This window comes from Onychostruthus taczanowskii, unplaced genomic scaffold, assembly GCF_017590055.1.
Source record: "Onychostruthus taczanowskii isolate IOZ18803 unplaced genomic scaffold, ASM1759005v1 scaffold24, whole genome shotgun sequence".
NCBI lineage: Eukaryota > Metazoa > Chordata > Aves > Passeriformes > Passeridae > Onychostruthus > Onychostruthus taczanowskii.
In genome coordinates this window covers 3,337,783-3,365,014 of record NW_024499684.1, presented here as the reverse complement: position 1 = coordinate 3,365,014, position 27,232 = coordinate 3,337,783, and the positions used below count along the sequence as shown (strand labels likewise).

The following is a 27,232-nucleotide window of genomic DNA, read 5'->3' as shown; positions in this document are numbered from 1 at the left end:
ATCCTGGGAGGTGACCACCAAGTCTGCACACCATTTTTTTGGGGGGTTTTGAGTCCAAATGTTGAAATTTCCCTTGCTCATATCCATACAGACTTGGGAACGCCCCAGTCTGGGTAAGGGGCATTTGCAACCAGATCTCAGCACTCTTTTCTGCTGCTCCTCCATCTCTGCGACATCAAGTATTTATTTTCTCGCCTTTCCTTCCTTCCAAGGTCCCAAAAAGCTCTGTCCCATCCATCAAGGTGTCAGGCTACATTACCCATATGATAAAAATAAAAGCAAACAACTCTCCTTGCATATTGTCTTACATTGTCTCTCACCTTGCAGGACCAGGGACTCCACTCTCCCTGAGCAATCAAAAACCTTTGCAACAACTTGGCTACTACGAAGCTCTGCTAAGATTAGATTGTAGATATGACAAAAAACCACAACCAAACCCAAAAAGTATCTTAAATTCTCATTGGTTTTCTACCCGTCTACTGTCTTTTACATTTAAGGTGTAATTCTGAGGAATGATAAGCAAAATTCCTTTGTACCTTCATCAGTCTCAGGACCTCACCCATAACTGAACACCGTGGTAATGATGTTTCAGTGAAACACCATAAAAAAAATACTTTTTATCCCTACAAGTTAAACAAGAAATAAATCTACAAAATCACATCTTTCAGAGTTTGGTGAGTATTTTGTCACTTTTTTCTCCCAAATCACAAGGAACATCCTTCTCTTTCTCCTTCTAGCCCCCACCCAGCCTTTGTGATTTGGCAGTTCTTTGCATGCTTATACACAAGTATTGTACTTTCTAGTGAACCACTCCAAGCCTTTTCAATATCACAATGAGGGACAATGCATTTACTTATGCTAAAATGGTTTTATTACCACAATTTTCTATTCTTGCTATGTTTTTAACTGTGGAGTACACAGAGTGTGCTGGGCAGGCACTGTGCATTAATCCTACTGCCAGAAAAAGAAAGAATTTCTCATTGGAAGCATCTGGCAAAAGCACACTAGAGGCCTTGAAATCATGACTGGTGCTCTTACTATTTGCAAAAAAATGAGAGAAAATACACACTAATTTGATTTTCCTGACCCTGTTTGCCCAATAGGAACCATCTGCTTCTGTTCATCACCTCCTATCCACCCTGATCCAAGACCACAAATCCAGCAGCAATCATCCCTTCTTTGTCTGCAGTGTCTTTGCATTAACCCAAAGCAGAAGATGAAATAAAGAATGTTAAAATGAGCTTTAACAATCTATAAAATTCTTCCATTACGCAGTTTATGGCGAGTGATTATCGCTACACTTTGGATTCCCATAATGAGTTACTTTCTTAATAACCTCCTGAGGGCATCATAGAACAGAGTCAATGGCTGAAAATTATAGGGCAAACAAGAGACAGCTCCAAGTCAGTGTTTTGTATTCAACAGAGGTGCAATTGGGCTGAGCTGGGCTCTGCATCCTGAGCTGATTCCAGTAACCAGCCTGAATGAACTAAGAGAAGAATTAGCAGAGTTCCTCTCAACTCCACTCAGCAGCACCTCTGTGTTTTTGTCCTCTGAAAGCAGAGATTTGAGACACTCAAGAACAGCAGATAGAGCTGGTGTGGAACACCAGATTTGCGCGAGGAGGAGGAGCTGTGAAAATCCCAGGTTTTGGCCATCACACCATTACTCATCCCAGACAGCTGGAATGGAAACAAGGACCACATGAATCATCCAGGCTGCTCTCTAGGAACACACTGGGCTGCTCTGCACAGGCCATAATAATAACATTTGTTATTCCACAATGGACTTTTAGATTAACTGTCTTATCTGGTTTTACGATGCTGCGCTCGGCGCGTTTCAAGGGAAGGTAAATCACTTCACCAGCCCTCCACCAGGAAAGCCACAGTAGATCTTCCAGGAAATAAATATTGATCAAGCCTCTGTCATAATTACAGGCTCTTCAGAACATTCCATTTGCACCAAGGAAGTTTTGCCATTATTGGGGTGGCTTATGCACCTGCAATGAGATCTGCTATCTCAAAAATTAAATTGGAAGAATAACTTTACCTGGAAGTCAGGCTCATATAAGCACCAATATGGCCAATATTTATTAGAGCCCTAAATCAGGTCCTTCTGTAAATGATAACCAGTGAACAGATGTAGCATTATTAAGTCAAACCACAAACAAGGAGATGCTGCAATATGCGTAAATTCTTTCAGCACTTAGCTTAATGTAATTTTTCTGGGGAGATTACAGGTGGCAATACAACAAATAAAACCTAGGAAACAGTTTTCTATATGCTGGCTTTTTTTTTTTTACTCTCAAGGATAGCAGTCACAGAGGTACAACCTTTGAAAAAAAGTAATATATTTATATTATGCACAAGGTTAGTAGAGTTTCTAAAGCTCTTTCTGTGACTACACTTTCTCATTCTCGTTAGCTATGTAACAGTTGTCAAACACCTCATTACAAGATAAGCTCAGTTTTATTTCAGAAACCGAGGAACAGACGAATTAACTGACAGCCCCAAGAACAAATTGGTTGTAAGAAATGGGCTCAGAAGCTGCTTTTTATAATCCCATGAAATACGTATCTCGAAAAAGCATCATTAATGAATTTTCTCAGAAGCATTCTTTGAAAAATCCTAAGAGGTGAGCAATACAAAAATCTAAAAATAAAAATAAGTGGGCATAAACCTGCAAGATCTTCAGTTATTTCTGAATCTCCAGATACAAGAGAAGCGGAAAAATAGCTTAGGAAGGGAAAACATTACAAGAACAGTTCAACTGATAAATGCGTTCATATCTTAAAGGAGTTAATAATTTACAGAATGTTAGAAATAATTACTTGTTTAAGCAAGCTACCCACTGGACAAATTTTTAGAGCCATCAGGGATTTTTTAATTCAGCGTATCGGCTCAATTCTGATTCAAAAAGAAATACATTTTACTCTGAAAATAAATTGTAGACATGACGCTCTCTTTGAAATCCAGCACGAGCCCCCATTCTGCTGCAAGAAACGCTTTGGGGGAGAAGCTGTGTTTCAAATTTATTAATGATTCCTCAAGTTGTTATAGAAACGCAACTGCAGCAAGGCAATGTCTAGAGACACGAGCCCCTTTCATGTTCCCTGTCAGAGGAGCTGGTTGCTGAGGTTACCTAACAATGGAGGAACTTGTACATCCAATTCCCTCTTCACAAAGGCCCCACAAACCCAGGGCTTGCCACGCAACAATGCTGGCTGAAGCGACCACTGGGCTTGCTTACAGTGTGCAGGTTTAGAAAACACTGCTCTCAGGTTTCTGCAAATACCTGGTGGCCCCTGCAGCCAGAACCAGCTCTTCAAAGAAGGCATCAAAAGGTTTTTGCTGGGGAAGGAGAACAGGATATTTATGAAACAGGCTTCAACTCCACCAACTGCTTCAGAACCTCCAGCATGTGCTAAATTCATTTTTAATTTCTGTAGGACAGCTGAGTGCTCGGTGAGACTTTTAGGGTGAGATCTGAAAGGCTTCCATGCACTCTGATAGCCCCAGTCAGGACTTGCAGCTCCTCTCAGGAATAACTCCAGGAATCTACAGCTTCCCCAGGAGGGGAAGGAAAAGGCACTGACCTCTTCTCTCTGGGGACCGGGGACTGGACCCAAGGGAATGTCTGGAGATATGTCAGGGCACATCTGGGAGAATATCAGAAAAAGTTCCTCCCCAGAAGGTGCTGGGCACTGCCCAGGCTCCCCAGGGAATGCTCCCAGCCCTGAGGCTGCCAGAGCTCCAGGAGGTTTTGGACAACATTCCCAGGGATGCACAGGGTGGGATTGTTGGGGGTGTCTGTGCAGGGCCAGGGGCTGCACTGGGTGATCCCTGTGGGGCCCATAAGTTGGTTGTGCAAAAGAAATAAAGTTTCTTGTTGTTACTACAAATGCAACTAAGCGCATTTGAACACCTTGCAAGTGAAGGGTGGGATTGTTGGGGGTGTCTGTGCAGGGCCAGGGGCTGCACTGGGTGATCCCTGTGGGGCCCATAAGTTGGTCGTGCAAAAGAAATAAAGTTTCTTGTTACTACAAATGCAACTAAGTGCATTTGAACACCTTGCAAGTGAGCAGGGATGAAATATTGAATAGAGAGGAGAAGGCAAAAGAAAAAAAGAAAGATTTGTTTTCAGATTTCAAGTGGAAATCTCAGTTTAATTACAGTCAATGAGTGCTCTTCTATCAATTTTAAGGGAGCCATGACTTCACCCCCAGACAATTACTAAGTGCAACCAACTACTACATCTTTTTTTTTCCTTTAAGCAAGGAGAGAAATAGTAAAATGAAAAACCTTTGAGTCTGGCAAATCCCGGAACAGCAGCTGAATATAAATGAGGAGATAAATGATGAAAAGTGTGTTAAAGCAATTCTTCAATGAGCTGGAATAAAACAAAAGTTTGCATTCTCACTCCGTGTCCTCAAAATGGTTTTTGCATAATTGGAAATAGAAAATCACGGCTGGGTATGGGGAGGAGTCTCAAGGGTGACTGAACAACCTCCATGGATTTGATAAGAAACTCCTGTAATACGTCTGTGAGGTGAGCACATGTGTGTGTGTTACACACAACCACATTTACTAGAAAAAGACAACAGTTCAATAAACAGTGTCAAACAAAGCACTTCACTGAGAATTTACCATTTTTTAAGTTTTTGCGCTAAGATCTCCAGACAGTATTCTTTGGAAAAAATAAAAGCTGCAAGTGCACTCTGTGTTTTTTTTACCTTTGCCCTCTGCAATTTAAATCACGACCACATGAGTTCTGCATGGGATGGTTTCAGAGATGGGATTTAACAAGATTACACATAAACCAGTACTGGAAGAACCCTGCACTTATGCAGTCAAAGGAAGTGGCCTTATCTACAATTCATTCATGCCAAGTGCTCAATTCTGTATAGAATGAAAGAGGCAGGTGAATTTTAAAATTAAGAAAAATACACTCAGTGGATATTCTTGGTAGATTTGGTTTCACAAAGAAAATGAGTCTTTTTCTTTGTCAGCCTTCCGTCTACAGACTTTCTACTCATCATGTGTCCAGTCCTCAACACAACCCTCCTGTCACAGTGCCTAAAACCCTAGTTCAACACTAAGAAATACAATTCTCCATTCAGAGCTCTAAAAGATTATAATAAAAGTCAATTTTTCACAGAAATGGCATAGACAACACTCAGTAATTCCAAGTTTGTGAGTTGTGTATCATTTCTCTGTATGTATCGTTTATATGATTAAAACAGCAATGGCACATATGGCTAGAACTGGCAAGCTTCACTTAATGAAAATACAGAAAAATTAAATGCCTGATTTTCATTATGCTGTTCAGAGGGTGTTGTTGCCTCTTCTCCTGGCAAAACACAGCCAGAAATCTGGATTCACCCACAAATAATTTCTTGCAGACACCTGAATCATGGACTAGAAGGGAAATTGATCCCAAGCCCTTCCTACCCATTTTCCAATTCTCTAATGAAAAGATCTTGGGGGCTCTGAGAACAGCCTTTTATTTTCTTTAATGGTTATAGTTCAATAAAGCTGACATAATCCAGAATGGCTTGAAATTAATAAATCTGCTGGATAAGATCCACAGATCTTACAGCCTGCTCCAGTAAGAAAAAAATTGGTTTCACTCAAATAAAATTGATTATGAACCTGTCTTAGCAGTGGACAGCATGCCTGTAACAATTGCAGTCCGACCCTCACAGATGACTGATGATCTGAGAGCCCAGTGTGCCTCCCTGAACTTCATGTAAACTCATCACAGCTACAGAATTGCTCTGGAGTCCTCACAGAACTCCTCTGGTTCCATGTCCAAGTGGTTTCAATAGGTTTTCACCAGGCTGAGGCTCTCAGAGCCTTTTGCTGCTCTGTGCTGCAGACAGGCAGGGATTTGGGGAATGCAGGTGTGCCAGAGCATCCTTTAAAATGGGTTTTAAATGGTCCTGGACCTGCTCAAGCAGAAAGCTGAGCCAGTGGGAGGTACCTCATCCCCAGGGGACTCTGAGGTGTAAATTAACTGGGTACTTGTCCTTGTTCCACAACACACAGGCTACTGCTTGACGTAGCACCAGCACAGAAGGACTAAAACTCCTTCTCTGAAGAGAATTTCTGCCACAAAACCTTTTGCAGACTGCTTTTCAAGCTCTCCACTTTCAATTACATAAAGAGACTTCAGAGTGGGGCCAGTCAAGCTGCTCCTGATTTACAGTGATGGAAATAGAGGGAAATTTAGCAGGAGAGTTCACAGAAAGTTAATTGGCTGAACTTACAGGCACAGAGACTTTCTGCATTAGACCATTATAGAAAATATAGAATTAAGAACCAAAAGATCCCCTGAACTTGTGAGCACAACTTAGTCCACAAGACAACAGAAGGGGAGACAACAGCAAGTGCTCAGCTCCAGCACTGGCTGAGTCAATTCCCAGTGTTCGTCTCCAAAGCTAAAAGCAAAACTGACTGCCAGGGAAAAAGAATAATGTGTATTTTATAGTTTCTCCCTCTCCCATCCTTCCAATGTTCTGTCCTCATTTCCAGCCACCGCTGCCAGGTCCTGCAGGTTTCCATGCCTGAGAGGAGCCTGGGGAAGGGAGAAGAGCCTGCAGGGCAGAGTGGAAGATCACCACTTCCAAGAGTGAAAGTTGGCTCAGGAAAAGGCACAACCTGACCAGGAGCTCTGTATCAGGGTGCAACATTCACAATAAAGTGGCAGCAGTGGGGCAGAAGGACAGCTTCAGGCATTAACTTCTCCTGTACCTCCTCCCTCTTCCAGGACCTGCTGCCATATCCAGTGTTAGGCCCTCAGAATCTGGATCAAATCACACTCTCAAATTCTCACACAGCACATTGAGGGTAAGTGTTTGAAACTCCCACTAAAGTGAACCAGATGTTGGAATGCAGCAGTGGAACTAGGAGTTGCATCACAGATTTTTAAGAATTATTTAGCAGTGTTTGGAAGACACGACATTTCTAGAATTAGGCCAACTTATAATAAGATGAACATTTTTAACATTAATATAGAACAGAGCTGAAGGCTCAGCTCTCATTTCTATCGACTGTAACACATTTTTCCTGAAAAGAGGTGATGAGAGAAAATGTGTTTTCTTTCAGTGCCAGACATGCACATGGACCTGACACTGAAGGAAGTGTTTCACAGTATTCCCCAGTGGCTGCAGCTATGATCCAGAAACTGATCCTTTAAGAGCATTTAGTCATAACATTGGTACTTTTTGAATAAATCAAATCAAAGTGGCCGCAGCATTAGATAAGACATTGAATAATTTTGCTTAGGACCATATTTACTAGGAATGGGAAGAGCCTACTCCACTCTTACTACAATTTCTTAGACTTTTTAAAAGGACTGGAGTTTAGAGGGAAGGTGGCTTTTTCTATTTTTTTTTTTTTCTTTTTAAAAAAAAGATGCTGTAATTCAAATCCTGGTAACCTTGGAAACAGCCTCTCTCCTCAAATATGTCTGTGTCAATTAAAGTAATTGGGACACTCCAGCTAATGGTGCTGAGATTTCAATATCCAGGCTAGTGCCCAAGCATTAGTCCTAAAGGACTTTCTGCAGAGACACAGATCCTCAGAAAAAAACATCTCTTGGAAAGGTTCTGCTCTTCTTGTGAGCGTTTGTAAGGAGGATGGCTGGGAAGAAGTCACCCTTGAAGAATGTCTGTGTGTATTCACAATGCCCAGACTGTTCAGTGACAGTGAACTGGGGGTATATTTGTATGTGTCAACAAAATTTCTAAGCAAAGCAGAAGAACAGCATTATCACCTTGAAGATTGACTAAAAACACTCTACAGATTTACAGAATTAAGCTTTTTTCCTCACCCTTTGATAACAGATGTACGTAGACATGCACACACCCTCCTCAAAATTACATATTCATTAAGAGACAACCTCTATACACCCCAGATTTATGAACAAGCAATACTGACTTTACTAAAGTGCCTTAGGCTACCCTAAAAACTAGAATAAACCAGGATTCCCACCTTGTAACACTGGTGGCTGGGAGAAAGAAAATCAAGAAACAGTTTGGAACTTCTCACAGCACCTAAAAGCAGCTCCTTCCTTCTTCACTGAAACCAGAAAGGCTTATTTAAGAAAGGGAATATCTTCTAATGTATTTTGAAAACCACAGACATCAATCAATCACTCAGTTCAGTGACAGGCATCACCACCTTTCTGCAGATATGCTTTAGTAAAACCCTTTCTTTGAGAGCGTACAAATATATCTTGAGGCCCACCCCCAATCTGCAAAGGAAGGCATTAAAAGAAATATTTCTTCTACAGAGGATACCCACTGTGAAATACTGGCATGCAGCATTGATAATTAAAATTAACTTTTAAAGTCTTCTGGAGATAAATAGCTTTTCAAAGTATTTTAAAGATATTTCTTTTTGTACATTACATTGTTGTATAGCAGAAAGTGACTTTTAGCTAACGTTTTTTGTTGTTATGCAAATAGTAAAGTGCCTAAGCCACATCTAAAATCTGTCCCTTCCATCCCTATCAACAGCAGAGAAGCAGAAGGAATTACACAGTCTTTGGGAAAAATAATCTAAATAATGATGGTTTGAAATGATTGGATCTGGGTATTTTTGTTGTCACACATAATACGGGCAAAGGGAATAAAATAAAGTCCAAGCTCCAAGCACTCCTTTCCCATGTGAAAGATTTACTGTAATTCTTTTTCTAAAGCTCAGATGATCCAGGCTTCCAGGCTGGAAGACCAGAACTGGCCAGCAAATGGGGTGTTGAGACCTAGGCTGAGGTGCCTAAGTGATCCTCTGATATTAAAAATGGAAAAGAAGGGGAAAAAAAGCAGGCAGAAGAGTGCAGTAGCTGAGTCAGGACCCACACACACATCACTGCCAGCAAAAGCATCAAAGATCAGAAAAGGCCCAGCCCAGAACTGTTGTTTCAGTCCCTTTGAGATGTGGAGTTATTTATATAAGAAATCTGTAATACAATATGGAATAACTCCATCGACAAGATGTGGAGTGGGACGGGTCCAAGTCTGCAGCAGAGCAGCTGCCAAGCTGGACTTGGACAGCTCAACTCTAGAAGGCAATTTTTCAGTTTAAAGACTACAATAAGCAAAATCCTGAAATATTATGCCTGTAAAACACTTTGGAAATATGCTGTAATAGTCACTAAAACCAGCGCAGATAATAATGCAAAATTCAACTTGTTACAGTTTGAGTATGGAAAACACATTCTAGTCACTGAAAACCCAGACAGGAAAGGGTTTTGCAACAATTTACTTTTATAAAGTAAAAATTTGTAGTTTCACTCTTCAGATGGGTCCAATTGTCCTCCCACTGAAGGAAGCTGAGTTTGACATTCACATCAGCAGCAGCAGAATTAGGCTGTAAAGCTACAACTGCATATAAACAGCTGTCAGACGATCACATTGCAGAATAAACATAAGCCCAAAATTAATTCAGAATAATTATTTATACAGGCTCAAGTGAGATCAGCATTGTGGATTTTTTTCATTTGGTAGAGATAAAGATTATCTTTATTACCTTCTTTTACGTGAGTAGATGCTGAATACTGTATCTTGCTGTAAAACATTTAATATTTTAGCCTAAATATTTATACTGAGTTTCATTCTGAGGCAAAGTAGTTTAAACTTGTTGTTTCATTTTACTAGTTTTACATTAGAATAGAAGTAGTCACGTTCTCATCAGAGGAGGTTTTAATGCTGTACTAAACCCATCCTGCTGACCATCTCTGAGAAGAGGCCCAACACAGCGGATTGTGCCAATCAGATCTTCCAGAAACACCATCAGAATTAAATTTACAATAAAGGCTATTGAGACCTTTCCAAGGAAAACAAGCTTGTTTAGTTTTTAGATCATTCAATAAAGCATCTCAGAGAAAACACGAGTTGGAATCCAGCTCTGGTGAGACATGGAGGAGGCATATGCTCGTGCAGAGCAAAGCTGCTCAGAGAGCAGCTGGAGATCCCTGGTTTGCAACAACCCTGAGAGCCCATCTGGAGGGGTTGTGGACCCCAAATCCCCAGGGGTTTCCTTCAGTCACAGAACTGGGATGTTTTTGGGACGCTGTGCTGGCACCAGCCGAGCTTGCACAGCCAGGGACGTGTCGCGCTGTGTGACTGCAGGGCTCCTCAGCTCAGTGAGGGCTAAAAGGAGTCACAGTGAGCATGCACATTTATCCAGCACCGGCCAGAGCAGGGCTCTGCTCAACTTAAGAGGTGTTCTCTACCCAAAGCAGAATAAGGGAGGTCTTCAGGTCCACAAACACTTGAATTTTGTTGCTCTGTTCCGAATTGGGGCGCGATGAAGACAAAACATCTCTCTGATCTTGAAAACAAGCTCAGAACAGAAATCCTGATGCCCAGCCAGGCCTACACCACAGCACATCTTCTCTCATGCTATTTTTGCAAAAGCATCTGCGACCTCAGCCTTCACTGTCTCTAACACTCAGTGTTTTGTTCACTTCAAACTGAGTGCGGGATGATGAAAACTCACGGAGCGTGGTGGTGCCAAAAGAAAAGCTGCACCACCATTAATTGCTACACGAGTACATCAGATCTGTCACGAGCAGTGACATGCCAGGCATAACAAGCATCTCTGAAGTCAAACTCCCCGTTCCTCTCTGCCACAGAGCACAGGATGCTGATGACAGATGGGCAGAGTTAAGCAAGACGACCGGCCAAAATCCTCTAGCTGCATTTCACTGCCAAGACCAGAACCTCAGTTTATAGCAGAAACCACTAAATTTCAGACATCAGACAGGGAAAAAAATTCTATAAAAAATTAATGGTATAAATAATAAGAATTAAAAATGAAACAATCATCCATTCTTCTGGCACCTATTCCTAAATTTCTCCTCTGGCTCCAGGACTATTCCCTCTGCCTGCATAGTCCCAGATCCACGTAATTGCAGAACTGCCACTCCACATCACTTAACACTGCTATTCACTGAAGTCAGGACTTCTTTCCTCTCTTCTGACTGTTCTTTATCCTCTCCACCTGAACTAGGATGGACTTTTATTCTGCCATGCTGACTGGCACCAGCCTGGAGTCCCTGGACAGAGAGATTCAGTCATGCCTGGAGTGTGTGAGGTCTCCCACCACTTATAGCAGGAGGTGATCATTTCTCATTTGCTCCATGGTGACAGCACATCTTTTATCAATAATGAAGCTTCCAAACCTGCTTAGGGTGTGTGCAGTCAGGAGGGACCCTGCCAGACAAAGCCACAGTATATAAAGTGGTATTTTAACACTTTGGCCCTGGTCTCTCCCAGATTCTGCTGGGGAAGTTTGTTTCAGGTTCACCCATCTTAACCTGAACCTGCATTGTTTCGCATTTAAACCTCCCAGTGATTTCAGTCTGAGCTGCAAGCACCTAAGCCAGGAAGGTCCTCTATTTTAGTGTGCTTAATGGTGCATCAAGTCTTCTGCTGCCTCATATCCCTCCCTCAAAGTCAGCAGGGCTGAAAAGAGTCTAAGTCAGGGTAATTTCAGCCAAAGTCCCTTCAAGTATCTGCAACATTCACATTTTCCTGCCTATGAATTATAACAGCAAGCCACGAAGCACTATCATTTATATAAACTTGCATTTTAAACATAAATCTATTCTCAAGAAAATGAAGAGAATGATTTACTTAAGTATGAAAAAGAATGAGATCATTACAAGTACACTACATCAAAAATGGCAAGAAACTTTTCAAACCTTATTTTGTATTGGCAACTTTTGTAGACTTACTTCACTATTCATTACTATCTGGTCAAAGTGAAAACAATCAATAGCAAATTTCTACCAAAAGAAAAACCTAACAGCACAATATCATATTGTGTGCATTAAATCAATAGCCCTCCTCAGTTTTAATGTAGTTGCTGCAATACTTTAAAGAGAATTTTGAAATGAGTGTTTTTTAAAACACAGAACTTCACTTCCTTCATTGTGAACTGAATAGGCTTTTAATGAGTGTTTCTCCATACAGATGAAATTCTCTATAAGGGCTTCAAAAAGCTTTGCAATTATTAAGATAAATAAACCACCCACATTTCTAATATGCACTTCACAGATGGGTAAGATGAGAATGTCTGAAAGCTGCTTGCCCCAGACACAGAGCAAGCCAAGGACACAGCCGTGGCTCTGGGGTTAAGAGTTCATCTTCTCTAGAAAAGTAAAAAGAGCCTGATGCAGAGTTCAAACCTGGCAAAACACCTGCCACCCCAAACCTTCAGAGAGAGGGTGGGAGAGGCCAGGGCCAGCACAAACAGCTCCTGATGGGCTGGCAAGAGCAGGATGTCCTGAGCAACACACACAGCTGTGGCTGTGCTGCAGGGTACAACCTAAAGCCATCACTTCCATCCTAGGGCTGGGGATAATCTTTGAGACTCCATCCAGGCAACAAATCCTTCCTGGCTTGGGAAGCAGACCAGGTGCTTCTCAGTGCTCTGCAGAAGTTCTGCACCACTCGCACTCCAACGTGGCGAAACACAAGAAATGCTTCCCAGGAGATGGCAACACCCTTGTCTGAGGGACTGTCACACACAGCCAGCCACCCCGAGCCTCACAGCTCACATCCTGCAGCATTAAACACAGGAGAGGCAGAAAAAACTGCAGTGGATGAAACACAGCCTGAACTGCATTGGCAGGAAAGGACTTGAGGAAATGCTGGATAAAGCAGGACCTCTCTGTCCCTGGAGTGGGATGACAGCACAGCAGCAAAAGAAGAACTTCCAGCCACTCTGCCCTCACACGGCAAGGCCAGATGGATTTTCTTTTCCCCAGGACTGTGTACACTCTAAGACATGGCCACTGATGTGGTTTCTGGACCTGTACAAGCCCCCCATCCTTTGTCCTCCAGCTTGAGTGCAGCAAAGCTTTGCAAGTCCCCAGTTAATTTAGCCCAAGACATCAGAGCATCACTAGGAAGAGACTGGCACACCTGCCAAGGCAAGAGATCTCACCATCACTGGTTAAAAACCTCACTGTTTTGCTGTTAGCACTGAACAAGGTCAATAATGACCACACAGAAAACCTTTGAAATGGTGACAGAAATATGGGTCTCCCAACAGAGCAAAAAATACAGCCTGCTCAGAACTCCTAAGTCAGGAAATTTGATATTGGACAGGAACAAGCCCAATAAAATAAATCAGGTGATAGTTACTAAGTACCTGTGTCAGAGTGAGGGGCAAACAAAACTCACAGCATTACATCCAGAGCACAGCACAGACAGAATAAAATGCAGTGCAGGTCAGCCAGGGGTGCAAGGTAACACACACTGGGATGAACCACACTTCAGGCATATTCTGCCCCTGAATCCCAAGGCACAGTAATCTCTGAATCTCTACCCAGAGAGCATATTTTAAATTTATTTTGATATTTATAAGAGGGAATGTGCTGTTGCTATACACACTTTCATCTCGAGGCATTGATAGGTCTATTAAAAATAAAAGAAAGAGATACTGGCACTGAATTTGCATTTTTGAAAGCCTATGGAAATGAACATTAATGGTGAGGCCATGAGAGCAATGTATCAATTAAAAAGAGGAACTTGCACTAAGAGAATAGTCCTGGTTCAAAAAATGCTGCTTAACCAAGACCATGTCAGAGCAGATTTAACCTCACTCAGCTCTTCTCCCATGCGAACCAAGACCATGTCAGAGCAGATTTAACCTTACTCAGCTCTTCTCCCACGCATCCTCCCCCACCCCAACCTGTGCTTCTCCTTTTTCTAACTGCTTAGGTACACCTGAAACTTCCCAAATATGGGTGTCTGCATATTTTGGGGTAGTTCAATCATGTTTTTTTAGACAGTCTTCCTTATTTTAAGACTCAAGGAAACAAAAAGAACCATTTCTGTGATGCAGTAACAATTCTGAAGTGCTGAGCTCACAAATTACCTGACCAGGTTTTACAACAACATGCTTGTAGTATGCCACCTTTTGGGGTTTTGGGGGGGCTCTTTTTTGTTTTTTGTTTTTTTTTTTTTTTTTTTTTAAATAAACACAGCACCCTTACACTACAAATACTTATCTAAGAATACACAGGAATTTTGAGGAAAATGAGACGAGGCATGTACCATCAAACCTCCATTTGAACTGCTCTGAATGGATAACTGTAACTTTCTGTGGTATTTTAATGAGTTATGCCACTCTTCATACACTTCTCTAAATTGCTAGTTAGCTTTATCCTTTCACATCCAGCAAGCTGTGCATATTCCATGAGAGGAATGATGGCATTTCAGGTTTTGGTGAGCCTATTTGCCATCCCATTTCCACGCAGAACGAGACAAAACCAAGAGGATGTTTACAGCAAAACTGAATTAGTCGCCCAACCCAAAACTCCTGAAGTATTTATTCACAGATACAGTTGTTCATCAGCTCTGAAACTCCTGGCTTTATTATGTGCCTGTCAGGATGAATGATAATGCCAAGGGGCTGGCAGGATAATGAACAACTGCCAGGATAAATGGATCCTCACACAAAGCTCTCTGCAATACAAAGATGATGACGAGAGCAACGCTCAGAGCTACACCTATAGTTTCTCCTTTTCCATTTTTCCCCATGTGTTGTGCAATTTTCTTCTGTCTTGAGTTTACTTGGCTGGAACAAAGGTGGAACGTGAAACAAATTGTGGCAAAAGTCTCCAGAGATGTGAAGCACAACTCTGCTGCAATCAATGTGTAATTGCCTAGTCATGCCACAGATGAATCTGCTCTCCATGCAAAGAATTTAGCAAGCATTGTAATATATTCACTTATTTCACAGTTATTAAGTCTGCCCTCTGATGAACATCTCTCCCTTATCTACTGTGTTAGCACATTCTCCCTCCTGTTGCTTCCCACACCACATAAAACCACTAAAGAAAGATTATTACAAGTGGAGATTGGGTGTGAAAATAATTCCAAATTCAGTTCCCACATCTGTTCATACAGTACCACCTTCCAGTGCATGAGAGAAGATTTTAACCACAAAACACAGAAATGAGGGAAGAGAGGATTTAACTGAACTCTCCCCTAACACAAGGATCCAGAAAGGATTCAGCTTGGAAAACATCGCTTACATAAACAGCCCCTATTTATAGCAGCAGCAAACAAGGATATTCAGTTAAACAAGATTTACACACAATTTCAACACTATGTTATTGCATTTGTGGAGTTCTCAGACGAAGGGAGGAATGATGAATCTGACTCCATGTTCTTAGAAGGCTAATTTATTATTTTATGATACTATATTATATTAAAGAATACTAAACTACACTATACTAAAGAATATACAAAGGATACTTACAGAAGGCTATAAAGATAAAAATGAATCTTGTGACTCTCTCCAGAGTCCAACACAGCTTGACCATAATTGGCCAAGCTTTCAAAACAATTCACATTAAACCAATCAAACAACCACTTGTTGGATAAACAATCTCCAACCACATTCCCAAGCAGCAAAACACAGGAGAAGCAAATGAGATAACGATGTTTTCCTTTTCTCTGAGGCTTCTCAACTTCCCAGGAGAGAAATCCTGGCAAAGGGATTTTTCCTGAAAATATGACTGCCACACTATGTTTCATAGGATACCGTCATCCAAAATGAGAAAATACTGAGGAAGTTTAACATCATATTGAGCTGAGGGTTTTTTTCCCCTACCCCAGAAAAGTTATATTCACATCTTCTAGATTATTTACAAGATAAATGCAGCACACGGATCTAGAGGCCTCAGCAAGAGTTGCAAAGGGTCAGTGGGGAAGGATAAAAGTCACACTGCAGGTACCTCTCAGATTGGAGCAGGTGTAGGAAGAAGAGATGGATGGACAAGTGAAAAGCCAGCCATAAAAATTTCCATGTAATGGACTGTTTCTGCCCTCATGTTACATTATGATAATACTAACAGGATTTCCAGTGCTCACGAGTGAAGGAAAGGATGTCAGACATCCAGCAGATCAGCACTGCCTCCCCGAACTCCTGTCAGCTCTCTGAGCTCCCAAACAGTGGGACTAGAGAGAGAAAAAAACAGCTTCAGGTCAGCAGCCCTGCACACAAAAGCCACCCTTGCAGCACGGATAACAGCGAGAAAAGCAATTGCCTGTGAATTCTTGGTGAAGAAAAAGCAATTAGATTTTACAAAAAAGGAAAGAGTAAGAAATAAGTTTTCTTTAAAAGGATAGCACAGACACCAATTCCCGCACTTCAGTACATGAGAATCTCTCAAATGTCTGAAAAACAGGAGCAGCCACTTTTATTCCAGATGGTCATGAAATAGATTTGGCCTTTTCAACTTTTGGTATACTTAGAAGTGATTATTAGAAAGTACCTGAAGAAGCAGAAAACAATTTTGAAATAACTGGATCTAAAGTTTAAGTCACAACTTGAGGTGTGGAAAGTAGCCAGGATGGAAAAAAAAGGAAGAGGGAAAAGGAAAAAGAATGATAAAGACACTCAAAAATAAAAGAAATTATAAGAATCACAGGGCCAGTGTCTCCAGGGACCACTTCATCCACAGCTGCCTCTCCTTCCACAGGAGATGCAACAAAGCAGAAATTAAATATCTGCCTAGACAAATAACAGCTGCTCTTCTTTTAAGCAGAGTAAGTCAGTGCTTTCATTATCACTAGGGGAAAAGAAAACACCTAAGAGGAAACTTCAAAAATTCTAAATTTTCAAACAGTCAAATCTGAAATTTACCCAACCTTCATAGCTTTTTATGTGACCATAAACAAAACCTATCTGGAACAGGACCTACTTTCAGAAGGCACCAAATCTTACTGTAGAAAAAACACAAAAGGGTTTCCAAAGCTCCAAATTATTACTCACCTCAAAACTTAAAAGAGGATAGGAAGTAATTTTTGGGAAGCAACTGACCAGTGATGCTGGAAAAATCATTTAGACCAAGTTGTTGTTCCAGCCTGACTTGGAAAATATTTTAATTTGCCAGTGGAGGTTCTAACTATCAGTTTTAGTTTTGCAAGGCTCAAATTCACTTTAGAATTTTCAATTTTCCATTTAGAAACCTGAAATATATCAACAACAAACTAGTGAAAATATAACTTCAGTAGCCACATACTTTTCCATAGCATTTCAGTTGTGGTAGTCTATTACTGACATATCATTGATTAAAATGAGAAATAAAGTGAATTTTTAAGGTATCTTTAGCACATGTTTAACCTTCTCCATCCCTCCCTGTTCCAGGCAGGGATAGTGCTTTCTTAAGACTGCTACAGAAACACAGAAAAGTCCAGTAAGCAGCATTTCCTTCCTAACTTGTTGAGGTTAATCACACAACCACTGCTTAGATTAGATAATCTAAGAGTTTTATTTGTGAGTAGTCTCACATTTTTTGGGTGGAAGCACGCCTGACATATCTGAGCAAGAGCCAGCGAGACAAAAACCAAACCTCATCCTGCAACCTCCCTGGGGAAATCTTTATTCATTTTAATACTTGTTCAGTCAGCTGTCTCAGTGAATGACAAGGTTTTATCTCTAATGTGAATGGCTTCGAAGGCTACTTGCATTATCCATTCTTCAGCAGCTGCTGCTGAAACCACAGGGTTGCAAACTTATAATTAAATCCAGCTGCCACTACTGTGAGTTCAGTTCTATCGAAGTGAGCAGCAATGCCTCATGGTTGCTGGCAAGATTCTGCCTCCCTTTCTACACAATGTAATTAACTCTTCTGCCCCTTTTAGATGAAATAAACATCAGCACTGAAAATGCTGTTAAATGACTGTAAAACAGTATTTATGCTGAAGAATTCTGCTGCATTACACCTGAGAAAACAAATTTCTAGGTGGATGATGGCTGACAACAAATAGCTGTTTCCTGAAGAGCCCTGAGAGGACACCCAAGGAGACACAAGGCACAGGATGGAGGGAGCTTGCTGCAGAAAAAGTGACAGATACACATTAACACATCTACTCTTAAGCCTTAAAACACAGCCTCTGGCAAAAAAAAAAAGCACATACCCAATCCCAGCTTGAGAGAATTGCAGACAAGGGCTGGAAAGGAACCAGGACAGGCACCACAGGCTTTCCTTTGATGCTAAAATAATTTTTAAAGGCCATTGTTCCTGGCTTAAAATAGATTTAGAGGTACCAGACCTGAGAAGTTGTAGATCCCTCTTCCTGAGAGTGTTCAAGGACAGGGGTTGGAGCAATCTGGTCCAGAGGAATGTGTCCCTGCCCATGGCAGGGGGTTGAGAAAAGATGTTCTCTGAGGTCCCTTCCAAAGCTGTGACCCAGTCCTGACTGAACAGCTAAACCCACACATTTCTAGAGGAATCCCTTTTCTCCTTTTACAGTGCAAATCTGTTCATATTTGTGTGTCAACGCGTTTAGGTCAGCAAAAATAATTAATGTGACTTTGTCAGAGTCCTAGCAGGGCTGCTCAAGGCAGCTCCAATCCCTCCCTTCCACCAGGAACACTGCAGTGACAGTGCCTCAAGAACTTCTCATGGCAGGAGCAGCAATCAGCAGTGACACACTGCACTGATGCACCGAAGGAGAAAACAACAGCCAGGCTTGGTTTGTGAAGGGTTCTCTGCTGTTTGTGCCTCTTTGGGAGCACACAGCAGTCCAAAGACTTTTGAGGATGGGAGGGAAAGTGCAGAAGAAGTGTTTGAAGCCCTCTGCAGACAGGACAGCAGAAACCATCTCCAACTGCACTCTGAAAAGCTACCAAAATACAACAAAAATGTTCTTAAAGACATAACAATCTGCTGGATATTCTGCCAAATCAGTTAAAATTCCATGTTGTCTAGATGCTTTATTAATGTAGGGGTTGCATCCAGAGCTACACAAGCACTGCATGAACTGGATTCTGGCAGAGCTTAGCCATGGTACCTTGGGCTAATTAAATCCATCTGCATTACCTGATCAAACTCACTGTCATCCAGCTCAAATCCCTGAAGCAAGCTAGAAGCCCAAATAAATCTGCCCACAGCCACACAGAGGCCACACAGGTGTCATGAAACAGAATCCAGATGTTTCTAGAGACTCAAAGTCTGCTCATTCCCCTTTTGCTAGTGATGGGGGGGAAGAATGTACCTGCACAGCACCTCTGCACAACTCTCATTTTGCTGGCACACCGACCTCACCCAACAAACAAATGCCAGCAGCTCTTCCCCTGTGATTTTTCACTTTCACCTTCTGCAGCAAGCACAGCCTAAACAGCCTTTTGTGGCCAAGACAACGGGGGTGAATTCTCTCTCCAGTGGTTATTCTGAGGCTCATTTCCTCCTGACATATTTGTTTGCAGCTCCAGCTCTGCTGTCTGTCTGCCTGTCTCTCCCTCCTAAAGGCTGTGGAGCCCAGGCAGTGCCTCTCTTTCAGCAGGATGGGCTGATGATTATATCCTGTCACACCCAGCAGAGAGCCAGGCATGATCTTTCAATCAGCGTTTTCACCGCTCCTGGTTTGCAGCGGCAGAGCTTTTATTCCTCTCAGCTTTTTAGTGGCTGCTTTAAAGGGCTTTTTATCTGGGGAGGTTCGTGTCTTGCTGCTGATGAAAGGTGTTTCTGTGGACAGTGTTGGCAAAGAGCAGGTGGGTGTGAGGAGGGGAGCAAAGAAGAAAGAATGGAAAGTTTGGAGGAAGCCACGCTTTCAGGGCTTTTGGATTCCTGCCCAGGGCCTTGCTCACAACCAGAATTAATCTCTGAATCAACTGTTATCACCAGAACAGATAATGTCATTTTTATCTCAACCATAACTTTTTTTCTTTGAGAGATTACAGATAGCTCGGACCTCCTGCAGTGATCTGGACACTACATTTGTCTTCTGCAAATCTCTGCCCAAGAGAACATCCAACTCACCTGTCTCATGGGTTTCTAATCAGCTCCACACTTGTGACACTTCATACGCAGGTTTTTCTATTAATTTGTAGTTATATACATCTGTAATTTAAATATACAAATCCCATGATGTTTTAAGTGTCAGGACACTTGTCAGTTGTCACCAGAGCACCAGGAGACAGGTTACAGAAAGATGTGTCACCATGAGATCAAACCCTGACAGGAGATGCCTCTTTTGATAGACCTACATGATGGAGATGGCATTGTAGATTAGAAACAATTTTTTTCCTTAATACTCAAAATATTTTTTTTTCTCTTTAAATTTAAAAATCTAATGGGAAATTAATAGGCTTCATTAAGGTTTAGGGGTTAAAAAAAAAAAAACTCAAGCAGTGCCTTTTTGTTTCTGAGATTTTGAAGGCAATTAAGTCACTGGAGTGCTGAAGGACTAACTCTGCAGTGAGGCCAGAATCAGCTAAAGGGCTGCAACTGAAATTCGATAAACTACTTATAAACTGAAAGAAAAAGCCATCAAGGTTTTCTCCCTTCCCCCTGTGCTTCTGGAAGGGCCCAGACTGGCTCTGTAGTTGTTGTGAGGCTTCACCTGAGGCAGGGAGAGGCATGGAGGCAGCTCCAAGGTCACCTCGAGGAGAGCTGCAGGAGAAGCATCCAGGTGGAGGCAGGGGTGACAGCAGGACACCAAGCCAGCCCTGAGCTGACAGAGGCTGGGGACACCCTGAGGATCACATGGGGACACCAAGCTGCACCTGCTGTGGGCTCACCTGGTGGCAGACAGCACCAGGACATGGAGGGATGCAGGCAGGGGGGACTGACACAGTGAAATCAGCAGAGCTCCCACGTGAAATGAGATACTGAGAGGGGAAATTTGAAAAGGTCATCGTTATTTTAGACTGGGTTTAGCAAGGGCAGAGTTGTCCAGACAACTGAAGTGGGGTTTTAAATCCAAAACCACCTAAAGTTATATAAAAGGGTATTTTTCAAATGCATGCTGGGCAGTAGAACGCTCTTAACATTGAATAAAAATCACCTGAAACAGCCTCTGAAACAGTTTTAAATGTCTGAAATCTTCAGTGTAGGAAAGAATTATAGCAAAGAGATAAACATTTACTGGGCCCTCAGATCACTTCATCAAAATCAATGGCTTCTGCATTTTCAATACGACCAATGAATATTAAGGTTTAAAACCTACACTGCCATTTTTTCTCTGAACTAAACCAATTTGCTTCAGAACTGGCTGAGTTTAGAGCAGTGGCTGCATCTTTAACGTAAGATCAAGCACTGCTTGCTGGCCACAACCAACCTGCCAGGTACAAAGTGAAGATATTTAAGCCCCATCACCTGAAACTGCCTCTCAGTGCTGGTGTTTGCTGTGTGCCTCACACACGACAGCCAGAAAGGAAATGCCACCATCCACTCTGAACTTCTGATGAGATGAAACACGTCCACACACCCTGTTAGCTCTGCATGCCGTTCCAAACACACTCATGTTTTCAAATTCCACTCCTTGGACGGGTTTTGGACCCTCTAAGTAGACAGCACTGCTATTACCTTGACAAGTGCTAAAAAGGGCTCATTACCCCAGTCCCTAATGCAGGAACAAGTGATTGCAGCACATTCCCAGCCCACAGGATGCTCTCAAGAGCTCACTGGGGCTCCTTCAGTGCTGCAGGGTGGCCCCAAAGCATCTCCCCCTTGCCATGTGCTGCCTGACAGGGCTCCTCCACCACAGGAGGGGCGTGGTAGCCAAAAAAACAGGCACAGGATTGATGGATCACTGCTCCTGGGAGTCAGAAAGGAGCAGAGGAAGAACAAAACTGAGTGCCACTAGGAGAGAGCGTGATCACAAGGTTTCTTTCTGCCAGAGGACAGGTACTTTCCTACCCTGAGCAGCCTCATCAGTCATCTCTGCTGCCCTTGCCACGACAGGCTGCATTTTACTAATGAGACTGAGTCATCTGGGGCAGGAGGAGGACTGTGCTAAAACAGGAAAAAAAGCCAAAGCTGGTATCTTTAAGGTATTATGTGCACTAAACTAGAGCAAGCTGAGCATAAATTATCTTTTGTGCCATCCTCTTCCACTCACCCTATGGGCTAATGGCAAATTTTCAAGTCAAAAAGGTTGGTTCAGGTAAGACTTCAGGGGACTTACAGCCAAAATATGAAAACAAAATGCCAAAAACCCTGGCACAATGAGGGCCCAGCTATCAGAACTAATTTACCCCCACAAATATTTAAACATTTCATAGTTTCAGGGGGAAACAAAGATCCATGAAAACTGAAGACATCCCTATGGCAAACAGATCCATGGGAGCTTGCCATTTGCTATTTTAAAGAAGGAAAATCTGTAGCACTGGTTCATGGGTTTACACTGCCCTGTAAGGCTTGTGTAGGTCTCCAGCCTCAAAGAAGAAAAGCTTAGAGACCAGGATGGCAGACAGGACATTAATCAGAAGTTGTATCAAACAGCTCTTTGCAGGAAGAAACATTTCCTAGAGGAAAATGGAAGAAAATTCTTTTTCACAGTAAAATAAAAGAATATTGTTATTTGTAAGAAAATATATCAGAATTCTTGCCATTTTAATCAATGGTTTTTTTAAAAAAAACCCTTTATTTTAAGCAGCTTTACAGTGTAAACTCTGATCTACCTGCTCTAGGAAATGCTGGTATTTTTGTTTACCAGAATCTTTATATAGTTCAATATCTTAATAGTGTGTGACCAGAGTGAAGGCAGAGATTGACAGCTAGTCAATGAACTGATGAATATCTCCCTCATAAGCATTTCATTTAGCTACCCATGCAGTGTGCATCCTGCCTTTATACACACATTCCAGCGCCATTATCTCGCACTTAATTACTTGGGTCTCAAAGCACCTGACGAAGGAATGAGCCACCATTATCAACATTTCATGTACAACAAAGCCCAGGCAGAGAGGGGTAATTTGCTAAAAGTTACTGCACTAAATATCCAAGGTCAGTGGAAAAGAAAGCTCTTATCAGGTGAGCCCTGCAGCCAGCAGAGCACACTGCCTCTCCAGATGTGTGCTGGGGAAGCATCTTTAATGATCTGCACCAGGCACTGCAAAAGAACCTAAAATTCCACTTGTGTGACAGCAAGCAGTAGTGTAAAAATTAAAAATTTATCTATTGACACTTTATATGTTAGGCACTGGAATATTGCATTGAGCTTTCTTTGGAGAGGGCAAACACCGTGCCACCATGAGATGACTTTGCTGACAAGTCTGCCCTGGTCATTCCTCACCTATTTTTAAACCCCTTCCAAATACATCCATTGTCTCAGATAGGCTCAACTGTACTTATTTTTTCATAATTATGGGGGCCTCTTGCAAAACGTTAATCATGCTCGGGTTTTGTATCAGTCAAGAAATTACAAAGCCTGTTCAGTTCTAATTCTGGTTTTTTACTTCATGTTTTAAAACGCATCAGGAGGCACTCAGCAAAACCATCAACAGCTTGAGATTTGATGACAAAACACTTAAGAGTCAAAACTAACCCTTCATTTTCCACTGAGCAATTCTATGTACACGAGGAGTAAATAAATACACCCTTGTTTGTAGAATTTGGGATGTTTTCAGTGGCTGCATGTCCAAGTAAAAGTCCCAGGGCTCAATTAACCAAGCTGAATGAAATTCATTCACTCCCATGTCCAGCTCAGGTGGCCACCAGGCCTTGAACAAGATCACCAGGACAACTAGTGAATATCAATGACACCAGCACTGCAGCAGAATTCATTCTTGGCACTGGGTTTTACCTTCTCTCTTTTTTGCTACAGGTTTTCCCTCCCTTTCTCAAATGGGACAAACGTGGGTCACGACTTCCAAACAAGTTCAGAAAGTGGAAAGAAATCCAGCTTGCAAGTTTACATTGTAATTGATATAAGTCTATTATTACAAGACAAATTTCAGCAGACAGTGCAGGAGACAGCTCAATCTGTCACCGAGTCCCTGCAATGGCTGCATGAAGAACTCGACCATTTCACCCATAAATCTTTCTCCTAAGTTTTGCATTGCTGCTTGTGTGGGTAAAATCATAAAACCATGGAGTGATGTGTACAAGGGAGGCAGTAACACTTTTCTAAAAACAATTAACACAAACTTGCATTAAGTTTGTTACAGGAGCCCTGACCCTTGCAGCATCTCAGCAGGATTGTGTCGTGTCCCAGGCTGCAGAAACACCCTATCACTCCTTTAAAAAGTCATTAGCTGCTCTCATTAGCTGCTCTCACGAAAATTGTGAATAATCATCTCTGCTGAGAGGGCTGTGAGGCACTGGGCTGCCATCAGCCATCCTGGAGGATCCATCACAAACTTTCTTCAGACAAAACTTCATTTCCAGGACAACGACCTACTCCCTGCCTCAATGGCAAATATAAACCCCACAAAAAGAATGATTAGAAGTTTCCTGAGATGTATGTTCCCATTTATTTCTTAGAGTAATTGAATTTAGTAATATTTTTGTACTAGTTTCTTGTCTATTGTCTCTAGTTCACAGCACCCAGCAAGGAAACCATGAGAGCTGCTGCATAAGTGAAACTTCAGAATCAGCTGCCAACACTGATGGCAGAAACAAAGAAAATCAAAAAGGTTGGAGAGGGGGAGATATAAAATGGGATACATGAAGCAATTTTGCTGAAATGAGCTCAAGTGCAGCTATGAAATGCCTGTGGTTCCTCCTATGTCAGGAAACTGACAGGAGGCCACAATACCAGAAGTGACAGAAGCCAAGATTACAAATGTGGGAAATGGATTTATAGAAAATTCTCAAAGCCTGACAAAAAACTCACATAGTACACATCTATATACAAACCTTAAAATTAAAATTACTAACTTAAAAATTTCATAAAGTAAAACAAACATTATTTTAAAAAATTAAACTAAAAACAAGTTTGAAAAAAAGCCTTACAAATAAAACTAGACACTTTAAAAAAATAAAACTAGAAAAAATGCATTATAATAAAACCCACACAAAATAATTTTAAATCATTAACTTTAAAACATTTACAACATAATACAACTAAAACTAATAAACAGAAAAACATTTATAATCTATTATAATTAAAAATTAATTAACTTCTAATTGCTGCTCTTATAAAAATTGGTAGTACTGAGTACCAAATTCACCTCAGAATCATAGTGATGGACTCCTTAATTCTTTGAAAGAAAGAAACCAGCTCTCAAGCATTAAATCCAAGCTACTTTAAGAGCAATATTCCAACATCAGCCAGGAAAACTGGAGGCTGTGGCTGTCAGTCCCACAGTACATTTCTCCTTCCTTTAGCCCGCACCAATATGATACAAAGCTCAGAAGAATCTGACTGGAGGCACCTGCAACAGTTAAGGGGCCTTACACTCTAAATTACCTAGCTTTTGTTAGGCAGGTGAATGGTCCATAACACTCCTCCTGAAGGAAGGTTTTTCCCTTCAGAATCCAATTTATAAACTTGCTCCTGCCAGGCTGCGATAGCGGCGGCTGTACAAACCTGGGAATGATGGCTCCTGGAACTCCATTCAGACCTCAGCACTCAGTGGGAAGCAGACAAACGAGTGGAGATAAAAGTTCCACCCAGGTGAGAAGAGCAGGGACTGCAGGATGCCCCTCATTGTTCCTGCAGGGGCTGCAGTCACCAACCTGTGACACAGAGACTGCACAATCCCCCTGCAGCTTGAAAATCTGACCTGGGCTACCCACAAGTTGGGAATGCCTCAGCTCCACAGGTATCTCCGAGCAAAAGGAGCACCAAAATACAATTTATTATGGCAAGGACAATTTATAATTTGCTGAGATGTATTCCATTTGGTAATAACTTATTAGGAGGCCTTTTTGGAGACTCTGATCCTGCTTACCTCGGAGCAGCAGCTCTTCTGTAAGTTAATCACAACCAGGCTGCCTCGGTGTCACCCTGGCTCACCTCAACTCACCCACATAAACTTGTTTTTGTGGCAAGTAAAGAAACACCCAATCACAGCTCAACTGAGCTGAAATTGTCTGCAGGCAGCAGCAGCTCCATTGTAAACAGCTCTGCATTTTATTTATTGTTATAGTCCTTCTCACTCACACTGCCTGACAGACAAGCCAGGTGAGGACACGAACATATTAGAATTTAAAAAGGAAAAAACGAAATACTTAAAAATCTGCCTTCCTTTGAACAAAGCACAATATGCTTCAGTTGAAAAGGAAATTATCATTTGCCTAATACAAAAGAAACCCTTTGTCCCAATCACAGCCTACTCTGAAGGAATGACTTTCTTCCCTCCCTTAAGAAGCCAAATGGATGCAGTGCTGTAATTTTGGAGAGCTTTACACAGTGTGGTAAATTACAAGAGAACCCATTGTGGGTTTATCAAATTGTGAGCCAGTGTGTGAGACAAAAAAGATTCTCATTGAGAGTGGGTGATAGAGTCTAAGTCACACAGAATTCAGACTATAGTATGCTAGAACACAGTGAAATGAAAGATTGGTGCATATATTATTCCAGGAATACTATGAAATATTTGGTAGTGAGCTACAAAACCTTCCTACTTTGAGATGCACAAAAAAAAAATATCCCATGAACAAATACAGTGGCTCATTTGCTGCATTCTTCACCTACTGCCCACCTGCTTTGACTCAGAATTTCCTCTCACAAAGGTAAAAGCAGGGCTGAGAAATTCACTAAGAGCACCACAGGAACATTCAAGTTGAGAAGCAACAGACAGGTACTCCACTGGACACCTCTGCTGGTATTCAGTGATATTATCCACCACAGACACTCACTCATCTCACGTCAATCAAATTAAATTTTCATCTTCCTTTGTTAAAATTCAATACCAAATTAAAAAAAAAAAAAAAAAAGGAGAGAGAATGATCAAATAACCACTCAAAAGTGCAGCAGAGGCACCTTTAATTTTAAGCCAACATTAATAAAATATTATTCTTTTAACAATTACTGTTGAAGTAGCATTTTACCCAAACACCAGATGCCCTGGAGACAATCCCCATGCACTCACCATACTGGCAGCGAGGCCCCTGGAATCCTGCAGGACACTGGCACACCTGGGATCCTTCTCCAGAGCACTTCCCTCCGTTGAAGCAAGTGCCAGCAGTGCAGAGCACTAGAGCACACAAACAGAACAGGACAGGCTATTTCAGCTGGGTTTGTGCCAAGGATCCTCCAGAACTGCCTTTCTGGCTCAGTCCTGCTGCAGCATCAACTTCCAAATAAGAAGAAACCCAGATTTTTATTGAAGTGCAAAGGCTGGACTGCAGCAGGACTTGGAATCATAGGTGTGACTATCTTGTTGATATGAAGAAATTTAATAAAAGTAAGATTTGGATATTTCAGTTTAACTTGAAGGTGCTTCAGAGGCAAAAGACAGGACTCAAAGCACTTCCTGAATCCAAAATAAAATCAGAAGAACTGCCAGACAGCAATGGAGGAATG

General features: G+C 41.7%; 1 protein-coding gene across 1 annotated transcript in view; it reads right to left on the bottom strand.

Annotated features, from left to right (window-relative positions):
- The window catches only part of LOC121336602 (multiple epidermal growth factor-like domains protein 6), a 184,462-nt gene that overhangs the window by 143,238 nt on the left and 13,992 nt on the right, over positions 1-27,232 (bottom strand). Inside the window, exon 4 of the mRNA XM_041405927.1 lies at positions 26,799-26,903. Coding sequence (XP_041261861.1) covers positions 26,799-26,903 — 105 coding nt within the window. The remainder of the gene's footprint in view (positions 1-26,798; positions 26,904-27,232) is intronic.